General features: G+C 44.9%; 1 protein-coding gene across 5 annotated transcripts in view; it reads right to left on the reverse strand.

Annotated features, from left to right (window-relative positions):
* The window catches only part of Sec24AB (Protein transport protein Sec24AB), a 168037-nt gene that overhangs the window by 101567 nt on the left and 51593 nt on the right, over positions 1-14877 (reverse strand). For all 5 annotated transcript variants that reach the window (XM_075878875.1, XM_075878873.1, XM_075878874.1 and 2 more), the window contains one exon: positions 14374-14480. In XM_075878875.1, the coding sequence (XP_075734990.1) occupies positions 14374-14480 (107 nt within the window). The remainder of the gene's footprint in view (positions 1-14373; positions 14481-14877) is intronic.

Raw genomic sequence — 14877 nt, forward strand, 5'->3', positions numbered from 1 at the left:
ATAAAGCATTCTACCACAGAGCCACGCAAGGTTTTGGAACTGCTTTTCAAATAGACCTTAATGTTTCTGAAGGACAGTTGATAGATTGATATGTAGGGTTCAACGTCTCAAAACCATCATATGATTCACTTATTGTGTACATTTTGCTAAGTCTTACTACGATTCCGTTTTGTTATCACGATGTGTTCTTTTCAGATAACATTTTGCATGGCTGCTCACGCTGAGCAGGAGCGACAACATTGTCAGTCTAAAGTCTGATTCGTCCAACCATCGCGACTTTTTGGTTTATTCATAATCGTAAGAAATAAATATGAAAACATTTTGTCGATACCTACAGCCTATTTTACACGACATGACACTGTGAACATCGCGATCACACATTTTCGTTGGCTATACTGATACAACCATGTAAATGATACCGTATTTACTCGATTCTATCGCCCCCCTCGATTGTAACGCGCACTCGGTTTTCACGACGAAAAAAAAAAGTAAGACATCGAGGCCCGCACGATCATACTACTCGGGAAAACGACTCCTTTCGGGAGCATCTTCCATTTAAATATGAGGTACAGGGGAAGCTTGTGCCTATCTGACATGCAACGAAGCATTGCCGTCACTCTTGTTTTACCGTGGCCCGATGTCAGCATGCGATAGCTATAGCGCGAAAACAAAACGACGACACAGAGACAAGAAGAACACGAAAGACACGAGGTGGTTGAGGGGGGTTCGAGCCCAAGCTGCTACACTTCTAAGTCAGCATGCGAACTTGCTTCGCCCCCTTCTTCTTGACGGTTGTGGTGCCAGGAATGTCGAAGTAAAGAGGCGTCTGATCGGCATTCCCGATTTGCCCAAGCAGGTAGTCGTTGTTGTGCCGCAAGTTTAGGACGAACCTCTGAAAACTGTGGAGCTTTTCTTCGTACTCCTCCAGCAAGTTTTGGCGCATTCCCGTTCGCTTTCAGAAGGAAAAGCATTTCCTCTTCATAAAGTTAGTTAGCCAGCACCTGCTCGCTTTGAACTGGCTCCGCGTTAGCCCTTTTTCTAAAGATAACTGCATAGCCCGCACTTAGAGCAGTTTTGTCGTCACAGGCCGCTGTGGTGCTCGCTGCTCAAGCACATATTCGGCGAGCAGCTCTTCAATTTGCGGAAACCGACCCTGCTGTGGTCCACTGAAGCTTTTGCGTGAATCTTTGCTGTCGACAATCTTCTGCTTTTGTTTCCACCAGTCCCGCACGCAGGTTTCGGGAACTCCGAACGACCGCGATGCGACCCGATTTCCGTCTGTTTCGGCACACGCGATGACTTTTCTTTTAAAAGCGGCATCGTAGTGCACTCGTCGAGTTTTTTGGAGTCGGCCCTTCCATGCCGTCGATGCTAATGCACGCAAAGATGACGAACTCCTCAGCACACGTACGAAGTGCCGCACATGGGAAACACATAGGCAGAAATGGCCAGTGCGCCATGCCGACGCAAGTAGAGGGCGGCCATTTTGGAATGCCGATGGCAATAGAATGACCGTATCCTTTTTTTTTTTTTTCCTCTCGATTGTAACGTGCATGCGATTTATGAACTCGCTTAACCGGAAAAAAGGTGTGCATTAGATTCAAGTAATTATGGTACCTCATCTGCTTCACTGGAATTCACAGACCATCTTTTTGCGCTTTCTGTATTACTCTCTGGGAAATGGTGTCTTGTTTTAACAAGACTTATTAAAATAATGCTGGAATTGAACTATTATTTTTTTGAGTTGCTGGGCACTGCGGATAGTGTTGGAATTGCTTGATACATCAGTAGTCGCGCGAAAGTAGAGCATCGGTTGATTGAGTAGCTTAAAAAGCTGTAGAGTCACTTGACGCTTCAGTGGTGTAGTATTTGTAGTATCACCGGAAAGAGTGATTGATAGATTGATATATGGGGTTTAACGTCCCAAAACCTCCATATGATTATGAGAGACGCTGTAGTGAAGGGCTCCGGAACTTTCAACCACCCGGGATTCCTTAACGTGCACTCGAATTCGACTACATAGGCCTACAGCATTTTCACCTCCATTGAGAATGCCGCCGCCGCAGCTGAGTACCTTAGCCACTAGAACACCGTGACAGGGCGTGAAACATAAAATGTAGTTGCAGTGCTGGCTATCTGACTTTATAAAGCTTACATATGTACTCATTTGGTAGAGCCGTCATGTCGCGTTAAAGTGAACTGTAGTTTGGCACCATGCGCTGAAGTTGATTTAAGTAGCAGTGTCCGGGGCACGGCGTAAGAATAAATTAGGCGATAACACTGCGCCTGGCGATGCGTCCACATTGTGTTCACCACCTGGGCTCTTTCCACTCGATGCGACAGATGGCACTCACGGAGAGTGGGTCAAGGCGCTCACTGGAGAGCGACGATCTGCATGTAGAAGGTTATTGCTGCCAGTGATGCCAATTTAGCGGATTGCCCGCTAAGTCTGGCGGATTTTATTTTATATTGACGGGGAAAAAATCAGTCTAGCGGCTAGCGGATTTTCTGACGGGCCATTTTTGTACATAGCGGGTTTCTGGTGGATACCTCCTCACGCAGTGGACCGATTCAAAATCGCCCTGCAAGAAACCATTTCCGTGTTCTCTAAAAATGCAGAAATTGTTTAACTTCAGAGGCTTCTGTTCACTTGCTCCACCTATCTCAGACAAACAAATCAGTGAGGTTTCAAAGCGGCGATCGCTTTCTAAGAAATAAATAACGGACGAGCTGCGATGCACCAATCTGTGGACTCTGCGCGCCCTCTGGTGTGAAGTTCACTCCTATAAGGACGCCTGCAGCGAAGACCCGTTCGTTAGATGACCGGATTTGCCACGTCGATGCTCGTGTTGCCGCATTCAAATGCCGAAGTAGAGAGGACATTTACTCAGCTTAACATAGTAAAGTCCAAGCTGGGGAACAAGCTGAAGCCGGAAACAACAAATGCCATCCTTGTCGTAAGAGCGGGGTTGAAGCGACACCAGAAAAGTTGTTTTGATTACGAACTTCCCTTCGGCAGTTGTTTGTGCAATCGGGACATCTGCAACGTATGCGCAATCAAGTCGCCTGTCTAGCCCCTCAACAAGTACCAGCGGTCCTGTGGAGAGGGTGTCAGACGACAACAGCGGCGACAAAGACCTCGATGTGTTTTTCGTTGACCTGCGAGTTGTTTTTTTTTCATCGGTGTGAACATGAATAACGTTTAGCCTCATCTGTGATGAGGTTCACCAATGACGACCACCGCAGCACTGAAGCCTCAAGTGTTCTAGTTAGACTCCTTGAAAGACTATTTTATATGTTATTTCAGCTCTTGTAGTTTTGGGGGGCTTTTAGGAATGATAAAGGTATTTATCATACGAAATTGCAGCGTTTTTGAATAAAATAGGCCCTAGTGGGAAATTTAGCGGCTATGTTTTAGATTCTAGCGGGATCTGGCGGATTTCTCATTGCTTTTTAGCGGATGTCTAACGCTCAGCGATGGCAACACTGATTGCTGCGAAGCGTTGCTTGTTTGTTAGACTCGATATACACATGTACACGGACGACAATAAATTAATGAACTGTGATTCTGCTCCAATGAAATTGATTTCTTAGTTTTATATGCAGCTTATTGCTAACAGTGTTTTTGTCATATAAATGCTCCGACAGCAGCAAGAGTTGGCCTGGAGAGCGGTCGCAATTTGATGAAAAAGCATCTTACACTGAAATTCTGGTGTTGGCGTCGGCATCTTTATTTGGGAACAAAAAAGCAGCATTGTACATGAGAAAAAAAATTTGACGTGTTTGCAATAAGGATACCAGCCCGAGGGCAAAGGCACACTATGCTCTGTGACAACTTTCTGTGGCAGCACAGCCAAAGCTATATGGATGGAGCTTCTGCACATGTGTTACTATGCAAAGTCAAAATAGTCCGTTTTCATGCAATTTAAGTTTCGGTTCGCAAGCGCATCCAACATGTACTTTTTGCATGACCACCATGCAATAAATTTTACATTTATTTGGAAGGAAATAAATAAAATGTTTATTTTTAAGGGAAAGAACACAAAGCTTGTTTGCAGCATTGAGATTTATTGCAGAAAAAAACAATGTACGGCTGAGCAGGTACTGGGATATTGGAACAATGCAAAGCCAAGAAACCATTTCCTAAATATCAGTGCATACTTGCTCGGCATCATTGTTTTTCTTTTTTTTTTTTTTAAAGACGCAAGAGCTTTCTAGAGACAGTCACGTTATTTTTTAGGTGACGCGAAGGCAACTATGGGAAGCAGAAATGTTGGCACCGATCAGTCATGAGCAGGCGTCTGACGTTCGTAAATCCAAGTGAGTAAAACGTAATATTTACTCGGCAAGGAACGCTGTTTTTGCACAGTCAAGAGGGTCATATACATGAACGCATCTTTTACCCAGGCAAAGTGAAAGGAACGACTACCTCTGTAGAGGCCGACAGGAGCGGTGTTACAATACAAGACCTTCAACGTTATCGTATGAGCAATATTATGCAGATGGAACACCGACCACGTATACAACGCAACTTAGGAAAAGGGTCATTGGTTTTATGTACAGTCTCCAATCCCACTTTTTCTTCCAAGCAGCTGGTGTCGCTGAAGACTGGCAGGTAGCCGGTGCCACTATGAAAGCTATAGCGATTAGAGTCCCACTTTCGCTGTGATATTACTAGCCTACAAATTCTCGGCAATCGCATGCGTTGAAAACAAAGTATTTCACGACACACCGCTGTCTTCGTTTCCCCCTGCTTGATGAAGAGAGATCACCAATCGAGCGCGTACTCATGCTCGCTCACAAGCTTCAATGTGAACTTGCTGTGACCGAATGATGCCATCGTTGTTTACCAGGGCAGGGAAAATGTGAAATGGCCCCAGAAAACCAGAAAACTAGGAACAGCAAAGAACAAAAAACCTGCATCCGTGAAGCTTCCTAACAATAATGCGAACAATCTTGAGCTTCCTAACAATAATGCGAACAATCTTGAACATAATGTTTTTCATTATGCTACCCAGTATACAAAAGTTAGCGTTCGTGGACTACATGCAGAAGCGTAATGAAAAAGGGCCTCCTTGGGCTTCGTAGCCTTCACTGTGCTGCCACAAAAAGTTGTTGCTGAGTATAGCTAGTTAAACCTGGTTATAAAGAGGATTCGTTATAAAGAGCATTTTATTATACTCAGGTTTGAAACAAAAATTCAGAAAATAAATGCACGAATTAAACAAAAGGGAGACTGAATACAGAGCTAACTCAAAACTCTTATTTTGCGGTAAGAAAACTCGTTACTATTGCGATAGCAGTTATATGGAAACTCTCGGCGGGTTTTTGTCATTGCCGTCATGTTCCATAAAAAGTCCAAAGTGACAACATGCCTCGGCGCATCATAACTTTCACACTTTCACAAGCGGGTAAACGCGGTGCTGAAGCAGAGATCAAATGAGTCGACCCATTTCTATTGTCGGGAAGATGCATAAGATAACATCCCCCGAGTGTTCGAACTGCCATTCAATGCTCAATCGAAAGGAAACCACCAGTCTTTGAACGAGCATGAAAAAGCGCGGGGGGCTGTGGGGACCGCTCAGCTACAATGAACTTTAATTTTAAGGGCAGTCACAATCGCTGGCACGCTTGCTATCTCGGCAAGTATCAGTGTGCTTTCAACGTGAAGGGACTGTGTGAAAAGAGCAATTCTCCCTGGAGCGGCCATTTTTGCTCACACCAGCATTTTGTAAAAGTTCCACTATATCGAATCTAAAAGAGTTGGCTGCCAGCTTTACTTCGTATAACATTACAAATTTTAGCTATCGCATTCATTGCATTGCACTCAACACGCTGTCATGTTATTCTCAAAAATAATCCGCTAATCATGAAAACTACGAAGCCTGCGAACTCTAAGCGCGGCGCAAGATGGAAGCGCGTGACGAGTCGACCTCCGAAGATGCGTCGTTAAACCCCACATATCAATGAAATCCGAAGATGCGTCGTCACCGTGGTCTCGCAGAGCTTCAATCAGCGCCTAATCTGACATCCCCTCGGTGGTGATGACATGGTTGTCCACATTTTAAAAATTAAAAGCAAAAAAGCAAAGCTCAACACCGCCGGGGGCCGCAACATGCGCGCACAGTGAAACCATGCACACACGGATGGCGTCGAAATTTATGAGCAAACGTCATGAATACCGCCAAAAACGATTCGGTAAAGCGCCCTCTATATGCAGTACGGTTCCACATATGTGACGCCATAGCCTCCGAGATGGCGGGCGTGGGGCATGTTTCTCTCCGGCGGTCCCAATCGCTGCGCTCCCCAGCAAAACTAAGGAATACCGCCTCGCGCGCACAGCTTCCACGAGAGGGCGCATGGAGTGAGGGTTTCGGCTGCGACGGAGGGCATGGCATACAGCAGAGTGCACAGGATTCCAGCATGCACATGTTTTGTTTGTTTTTTTCCGTCTACGAGCAAGAATCACCACCAAGATTTTCTAGCTGAAGTGCAGGAAAATATTTTTTTCTGATACTGCACTTATCTTGGCCCGATTTGGAAAGAAAAGCATGGCAACTGCTGCATTTCCTTGACAAGTAATTGTTAGGAGGTATCAATTTGTCTCGATTTGAGATTTATAGAGGCATTCTAGCATTCTTCTTTTCTGGAGACTTGCACGGGGGCAAATAAGGCTAATTATATCGTTGTTGAATCGCATTGCTCTTCTATCCTGAGTCAAAATTTTACTATTATATCGTGTACAGATATTTATGGGGTGGTCAACCGAAGTGCAGTTACTCTTTAAATAACCGAGTGCATGTCATTGAAATAAGGGTGAGAATTTATTTTGCCGGAATGTTGTAGAAGGCTTCGATTAGCCGACCTAAATCACTCCCCACATCTTTCACTGTGAAGTGCCTCAGTTGTCACCATCTCCTTTTTCGTCATCTGAATTTTGATTGTTTTGGTAGCACAATGGCAATATCAGTGTCATGTTCTTTTACTGTACTCTCAACTGTATCCAAATCAAAGGGTTGCACATGTATCGTAATGGCGTCTTTCTAACGAAAAATAAGTGGAACCCCTCTGTTACATTACTCACTGCTGCGTTGCCTCGGCTGTTACGTTGTCTTTCATCGGTCCCGGCATAGCTCTCATAGAATCACACGTATTGCGAACCCTGCTGTTCGGTCCCAACTATGATAAGGTTTGTGAATAATGCGTTGCAACCTAGTCTGCCGAACCCGCCATTTTGATTTGCCGTTAGACAGTCTTGGCCTGGCTTGGCTACGGAACAGGCTGCGAGAAACTGCAGGCGAGTTGGAGAGGCCGCCCCTAGATGGTCACTGGCGAAAAGTGCTATCACCATCATCATTGTGCTTACAATGGAAGTTTCACAACAGAATGACGGAAGTGCGTGACAGTCCCACCACCACATGCTGTGACTCGTCTTGAGTTGCTGTAGTGTGCAGGAAGCCTGTTACTGTTTAGCTTGTCAACAAAATCTACGACGATTTCGGTACTCGATGATTTTAGTACTCGACACCATGCATTACGTTGCATCAGCCTGGAGTGCAGAGAGCGCGTCTAATGCAGGGCACTGCTTCGCAAGGTGTGGGTTTCGCATGGACAGCAAAAGGGAGCCTGCCATCGAAGCTAACAATCGGAAGCAGCCTCTTGTGAGCAAGAGCTCAATGAGGCAATGAATACGCTGGGTGCCACGGGTACAATGTACGACTACGTCGCTGTGGATGCTGTCGTCATGACGTCGAAGTGCCAGACAATCGCAGAGATGGTGGCAAACTCGATCGCAACTGAAGACAGAGACATTTATGACGACGACGAGCACAAGCCACATGATTCTGAAGAGTTAACAGTGGAATCGGCCGATCTCAACTTTGGAGAAGCCGTCACGTCCCTGAACTACCATCACAGGTATGTCGCACACCAAAGCGACACTGAAAGCAATGCAGCCTTCTAGATTATTGAGAAACACGTGCTGTTTACCAGCGAGTGAAAGAAGTGGCAGTCAACAATCTTCGAATATTCTAATTCTTAAGCTCACCTTGCCGAAGTAAACTGTTTGTCGTCAAAGCACCTGTGCTCTCATTCATTTTTGGAGCTTTCCTCACTCTCGCGTTTTCTCGGGTGTTACGTTTTGCCTGCCCGGTCGGCTGAAAAACGTTTGAATGGGGTTCCACTGTATTCGCCAAGGTAGGGCTAGTAAGAAAGAAAAAGTGCAATTTGTCACTGCTATGCAACACGTGTTTTATAGAACGTACATCAAACTCTGTGCGCGTGTAGCGTACATCTTGAACGAGCAAAATATTTAAATGTTCATTTTTACACTGCCCAACGTATCCACTCAACACCATAAGATTCGCAGTGCCAATGGGTGGCCACAAGTGACCAAAACGTGCCTGTAACCTTTCGGTGGTCATCGCTGAACGAGCAACATTCAGTCTAGACATAGTCTAGACGCATGACGACTGCTTGCACCCTCCATCCTGTATCCTGCTTCTGCGGCTCGACGAAAGGATTCTTGAAGCAGCGTTACCATGAAAAACAGCACTAGTTCCATGAAAGGAAAGAAAAGGCAACCTTTTTAATCGAGTGTAACCAGTGAGCGTAGAACGCAGCACTCTTCTCACTTGGCTTGTTGATCAGGCTGTCAGTTTTTTTTTTTTTCTTCTTCACCAATGCCCTCCATACTATACAGCCTACAAACTTCTAAGTAGAGCAAGTTTCTAGCCTATCCAAATCTCTTGCAGAGGCATTGCAATTATAAGTGCTCTAATATGGGCAGTGCGAATCTACAGCAAAAAAGTTCATTTAAGAATATGTACACCCAAGCATTGACTTTGCCTTTCGTGCACCTTGGCCCGACATTCCCAAATGAGTGCAAAGTTATACAAAAGCGCAAAAATGTTTTTATCTCGCCACATACACGGTTCGTCAACAGCACAGCAGCCTTTTCTACTATACGAAGGAGTGCCATGGTGCAAAGAATGGAGCGGACCCCGCCCACCTCTGGAAACACTTTCCCTCTGTGCGATTGGGACGGCGGAAAAGAAACCCACCGTGCACCCGCCATCTCAGAGGCCATGGTGACGCCAACTAAAAGCCTGGCTCTGCCAGTGCAAAAATAGTATTTCTCTTTTCTTTTTTTTTTTTTTGGTTTAAAGGGAGAAGCATAGAGTTTCCTAAAATTAACTAGAGGGGACTCTGTAGCTGCAATCATTCAGCGACCATCGGAATGATGGGTAGTACACACATTTGCCTAGTCTTCATACTTGCAGGCGACGAATCGTACTTGCGGTTTCGTTTATTGCTGTGTTTCAGCTTTGTTTTGAAAGAAAGATTCAACCCTTTTGAACTTCGTGACCTGATTTGGAAAGGTAAGTCTAAAAGAATAAGGTGGTGAATCGCAATCGCTAGACATTTGCTGATTTTTGATTCGTGAGAAAACAGCTCCAAGTCACACGAGCACACACGGAGCCAAAAGCAGGCCAGAAGTACAAAGATCAGACAAATGTGTGTACTACCCATCATTCCCATGCTTGCTGAAGCGCCGTGCATTGCAGCTCCCACAGACACTAGCGCCAGAGTTCCCTCTAGTGTATATTAGGAAACTCTATGAGGAGAAGGGACACATGCGCGTATGTGGCGGCAACACAGGCTCCTGGGGGCGCAAACCCGCCAGCCCACCTCCTGCTCACCTGTGCGCAATAAAGAGCACTCGCTCTTGCGTGCTGCGCCGTGTGCACCAAGCGGGGCACCGGCGAAAAGTGCATGCTCCCACCAAAAGCTGGGGAAAAATTCCTAAGTTGTCTGTAGGAAAAATTCATAATATCAAAGTTGTCTCCCTCTGGTACTTTGTTACATAGAGGTCACAAATACATGTGCTTCTACGGAGAAGCCGTAATAAATAAAAAAAACTTCATTACATCAAGGATTTCATTATATAGAGGTTCGTTATAAGCAGGTTTAGCTGTATTAGGAAAGCAATATTCTGTGTGTGCGTGTATGTGATACATGAGTGCCTACCTGTGTGTGTGCATGCAGATATCGCTGGGGCATTCTGTTTGCTTAGCAAAATGAACGAAAAACTTCGTCGGGAAACTTTCAACTAATGTATCATGGCACTTACATGTGTTCTATTAATAAGAAGTTAAATCGACACGCCACCCTTGCCAGTCTTGCTGTTAGCGTCATGCAGATGACTCCATTTCGGCCTCTAGCAGTGTAAGCAGTATAATACAGTGAGAAGAACGTTGGGTCCCAAAGATCGATCCTGGGTTAATCCGTACCACATCCACGTCGGGATTGTCGGGCCAGTGCCATCAGCCATACTTTGCGCTATTTTATTAACCCGTGCGGACGTCAACTTGATGAAGCGCTTATCAGACTGAAAGTGAGCGCACCAACTAAAGCAGTATATTTTGTGCAGCTTGTCCCTTACGCCGCAGAAGTGGAATGCCGACAATCATAGTTCGCGCTTGATGAGGCACCTAAAGCTGTGTAAGGCCTTTGCCTTAATAAATGGTGTTGTGTCATAAGTACCATGTTCGGAAGTGCTCCTGCAATGTCACAAGACGATGACGATGAAGTGCTCAAGACATCCAAGAACGATCAAAGCTGACCTGATGACATCAAGCACGGCAAACTAATTATAATCACATGAATACAGTGAACGTAAAAAACACGGCTGCATCACAGAAATAATTGATTTTTGGGGTTTAACGTCCCAAAACCACCATATGATTATGAGAGACGCCGTAGTGGAGGGCTCCGGAAATTTTGACCACCTGGGGTTCTTTAACGTGCACCCAAATCTGAGAACACGGGCCTACGACATTTCCGCCTCCATCGGAAATGCAGCCGCCACAGCCGGGATTTGAACCCGCGACCTGCGGGTCAGCAGCCGAGTACCTTAGCCACTAGACCACCGTGGCAGGGCTGCATCACAGAAATAGTATGCACAACGATTTCTGTTCAACTATAAAATTTTCTTGGTCCAAATAGGCATAGATGAGGCAGCTCAAAAAATGGAATCGAATTTAAACCAAGAAATTACTTTTCTGGCGTGATGAGGCACTGATGGTAGTGCATAGGCCCACACTATCAGTGTTGTGTTGAGGAGCATCCTCGTCTTCACGTGGAGGAGGCCCGTCACGGCTGAAGTCGAAGCGCTGCCTTTTGCATGCATGCCTGTTCATTCATCCCTCGCCATGCTGAGGAGTCGCTGTCTCTATGTACGATTAATTTGGCGTACGTTCAACGGCCCTATCAGGTACTTCAGATGCAGTTGGAGCTTTTATCCTCTGTTGCTTCCGAGAAGTCAGCAGTAGAGCCAGTTGTTTTCACAAAGCTTTCCTGGTTTTTCGTTGCACGGTCAGGTATTTTGGGCAGCCCCCGTAAAATGGTAGGCACAGAATCCCAAATCAGTGCCGGTTTCTTTGGTGCATATAACAGGTAGTTTCCCTTGTATTCTGCATGATATGTGGCGCAGATCGCTTCTTCCGGGAAATGCTTTGCGCACGCATGGTCAGTATGCTGCAAGGCTCTGTCAGCTCTCGGAATTGCTCGTCGTCACTTATCCAAGCGCTCTGGTTCAAGCAGAGCCTTGAAAAGCGACACACGCTCTGTAGAAGCTTCCGATACCCCGACCCCACATGCCCATTTCGAGGCAAAACCAGCGACAAGGCAGCAAATGCACTGGCAGGCAAAGGGCAAAGTGTTTCAAAATCTAAAACCCATGCACACAAAGCTTTCAGGAAGATGTTCTTTTGCACACAACTTTCCGAATGAGCACCACGCAAATACCTGGCATGCCACACAGTAGCACCAACTCAACTTGTGCGATGGAAACTACCTTATTTACTCGATTCTACCGCTTGTAACGCGCACCCGATTTCCACGACGAAAAAAAAAAAAGAATGTAAGACATCGCTTGCAACGCGCACTCATTTTTCTCGCTGGCCCGCACGATCACACCACTCGAAAAAACGACTCCTTTCGGGAGCGTCTTCCATTTAAATATGAGGTACAGGGAAAGCTTGTACCCATCTGACGTATAACAGAGCATTGCCGTCACTCTAGTTTTACCGTGGCCCGATGTCAGCAGCCGAACTTGCTTCGCCCCCTTCTTCTCAACGGTTTTGGTGCCAGGCATGTCGAAGCAAAGAGGTGTCTGATCGGCATTCCCAATTTGCCCAAGCAGGGAGGCGTTGTTGTGCCGCAAGTTTAGGACGAACCTCTGAAAACTGAAGCTTTTCTTCGTACTCCTCCGGCAACTTTTGGCATATGCCCGTTCGCCTTCAAAGGGAAAAGCATTTCCTCTTCATAAAGTTAGTTAGCCAGCACCTGCTCGCTTTAAACTGGCTCCGAATTAGCCCTTTTTCTAAGGTTAACTGCATAGCCTGCACTTGGAGCAGTTCTGTCGTCACGGGCCGCTGTGCCACTCAATGCTCAATCACATACTCACTCAGCAGCTCTTCAATGTGCGGAAACCGACCCTGCTGTGGCCTACTGAAGCTTTTGCGTGAATGTTTGCTGTCGACAATCTTCTGCTTTTGTTTCCGCCAGTCCTGCACGCACGTTTCGGGAACTCTGAACGACCGCGATGCGGCCCAATTTTCGTCCGTTTCGGCACACGCGATGACTTTTAAAAGCGCCATCGTGGTGCACTCGTCAAGTTTTTAAAGTCGGCCCTTCCATGCCGTCGATGCTAATACACTTACAAGATGACGAACTCCTCAGCACACGTACGAAGTGCCGCTCATGGAAAACACATAGGCAGAAATGACCGACGCGCCATGCCGACGCACGTAGGGGGCGGCCATTTTAGAAATGCCGATGGCAATAGAATGACTGTATTCATTTTTTTTCGTACTCGATTCTAACGCGCATGCGATTTATGAACTCACTTAACCGGAAAAAAGGTGCGCGTTAGATTCGAGTAATTACGGTACTTATAGCTCAAGATCATTGACTAACACAATCAGCCCGCACCCTCTCCTTACGCGGAGAAGCGAGTGTCAGCACCTAACTTAATCTTGCACCGTGGTCCAGGGTGTAAGAATCCATCCTCAAGAGCACCAGTGCTTCACTGATTGATATGTGCGGTTTAGCGTCCCAAACCAGTGCTTCATATCAACTTACCACCTCTAGTGTTGCTAATACTCATGTCCCTGTTGGTATTTTTGCACAAGTGCAAACAACTGGTTATATAAACATCTAGAACTCTTCAACATATGTCTGGTCATGCAATATTTATACACATATTTAGCATAATTTCATTATGTGTCGCTCAATAAAAAATTGCAACACGATCACCCTCCCACCACATGCTTCGCATAACGTCAATTCCCACACTACATGGAATCTGCAAATTTTTTTTATCTGCCTTTTGAGAGCAAGCTTTTTTTTCTAAACAGAATAAATCAACATATTGCAATAATTTGGATTCAGATCTGTGTGGAGTAATAAGAATAGATGTTCTCAACCCATTAGAAGAAAAGTTATAATATATTCTTTTTGTGACTACAACTTTCTTTGAATGTACCTGGAAAGATAGTGTAGTTGTATTAGTGCCTATTTTATTGTGCACCATGTTTTACTTGCTTGTTACCTCTACGAGTTGAGTTTTTCATGTCTGTGCCATTTCTGCACCATGTATACCGCTCTATCGATATGTATGGGGGAAGTGAGCTTCGTGAAGCCGCAACTGAGTAACTTTTTTTCCCCTCTCCACGGCCCTGTTTTTATTTATACATGTCTGAAATAAATGTTCAATTCAATTCAATATTGAACATTCATGAGTGACATCCCAAATTGAAATTGACTCACTTGCAAATGTTCAACGTACCATAACTTTTGTTCAAATTGATTTAGAACAACCATTTTTGTTACACTGCACACAGTTCCACATTACTGTGATATGTCAACTTATTTCGTAGCTCTCTTAGTTTCAAAAAGTCTTGCTCCCCAAAAGGCACATAAAATATTCTGTATTTTAGAAACTACACCTTATACAAGAAAAATAATCGCATATATCAAATCACCCCACAAACATACATAAACTCACCAAATTTCATCAAAATATTTAAAAATGCTTTTTTAAATGTAGTGTCCCCCCTTTAAGCGAGAACAAGTATTAACTCATCCACATCCAGTGATGAAGCTATCACAAAGAACTTTTAAGTGATCCGAAATGCTTCCGCATGCGACTAACTGAATGAAGGAATGAATGAATTAATAAATGATTGAAAGAACGAATGAGAGTGTGGCTGGGAAAAACCAGCAGATGTATCTAAATGCCATTCCTCCACTTCCCCTCCCTCCATGCACAGGTCTTCACACATTCCACAATAAACAGCTAGCACTTACTCAGGCGAGCAATTTGCATTATCCCCAGGCAGTGATGGCTTGGGTGGGTCCTCTGGAGTCTTGGGAAGAATGTTCCGTGTTTGAAGCAAATTGCATGCTTCATACCCCTGCACACACACAAAAAAAGGAAAAAACAGGGAAAATAAATTCAAATGTAAGCTGCACTCAATTTTTGGCCACGCTTTAGTTTTTATTTACAGCAGAACATTGAACCTGCTTAGGCTTTTTTTTCAGCAATATCAGGAATATGCTATATAATTGTGCTAGCCCATGAGCACTTAGGCTGATTAGGCAACACTACTTTCATTTCTTAATAAAAAAGTAAATACTTTCTGCTGAATGAAATCATAGTCGTAGATAGGCAAGCCCTACATCTTAATCGTAAAAAAGAAAAAGTATTTTCAAAAGGTCACAGTTCTCCCACGAAGGCAAACGAAGCAATGAATGTGATAGCAACAAATTAGAATATTATACAAGGAAAGCTTAGAAGCTCACTAGTTTAGT

This window comes from Rhipicephalus microplus, chromosome X (assembly GCF_043290135.1).
Source record: "Rhipicephalus microplus isolate Deutch F79 chromosome X, USDA_Rmic, whole genome shotgun sequence".
NCBI lineage: Eukaryota > Metazoa > Arthropoda > Arachnida > Ixodida > Ixodidae > Rhipicephalus > Rhipicephalus microplus.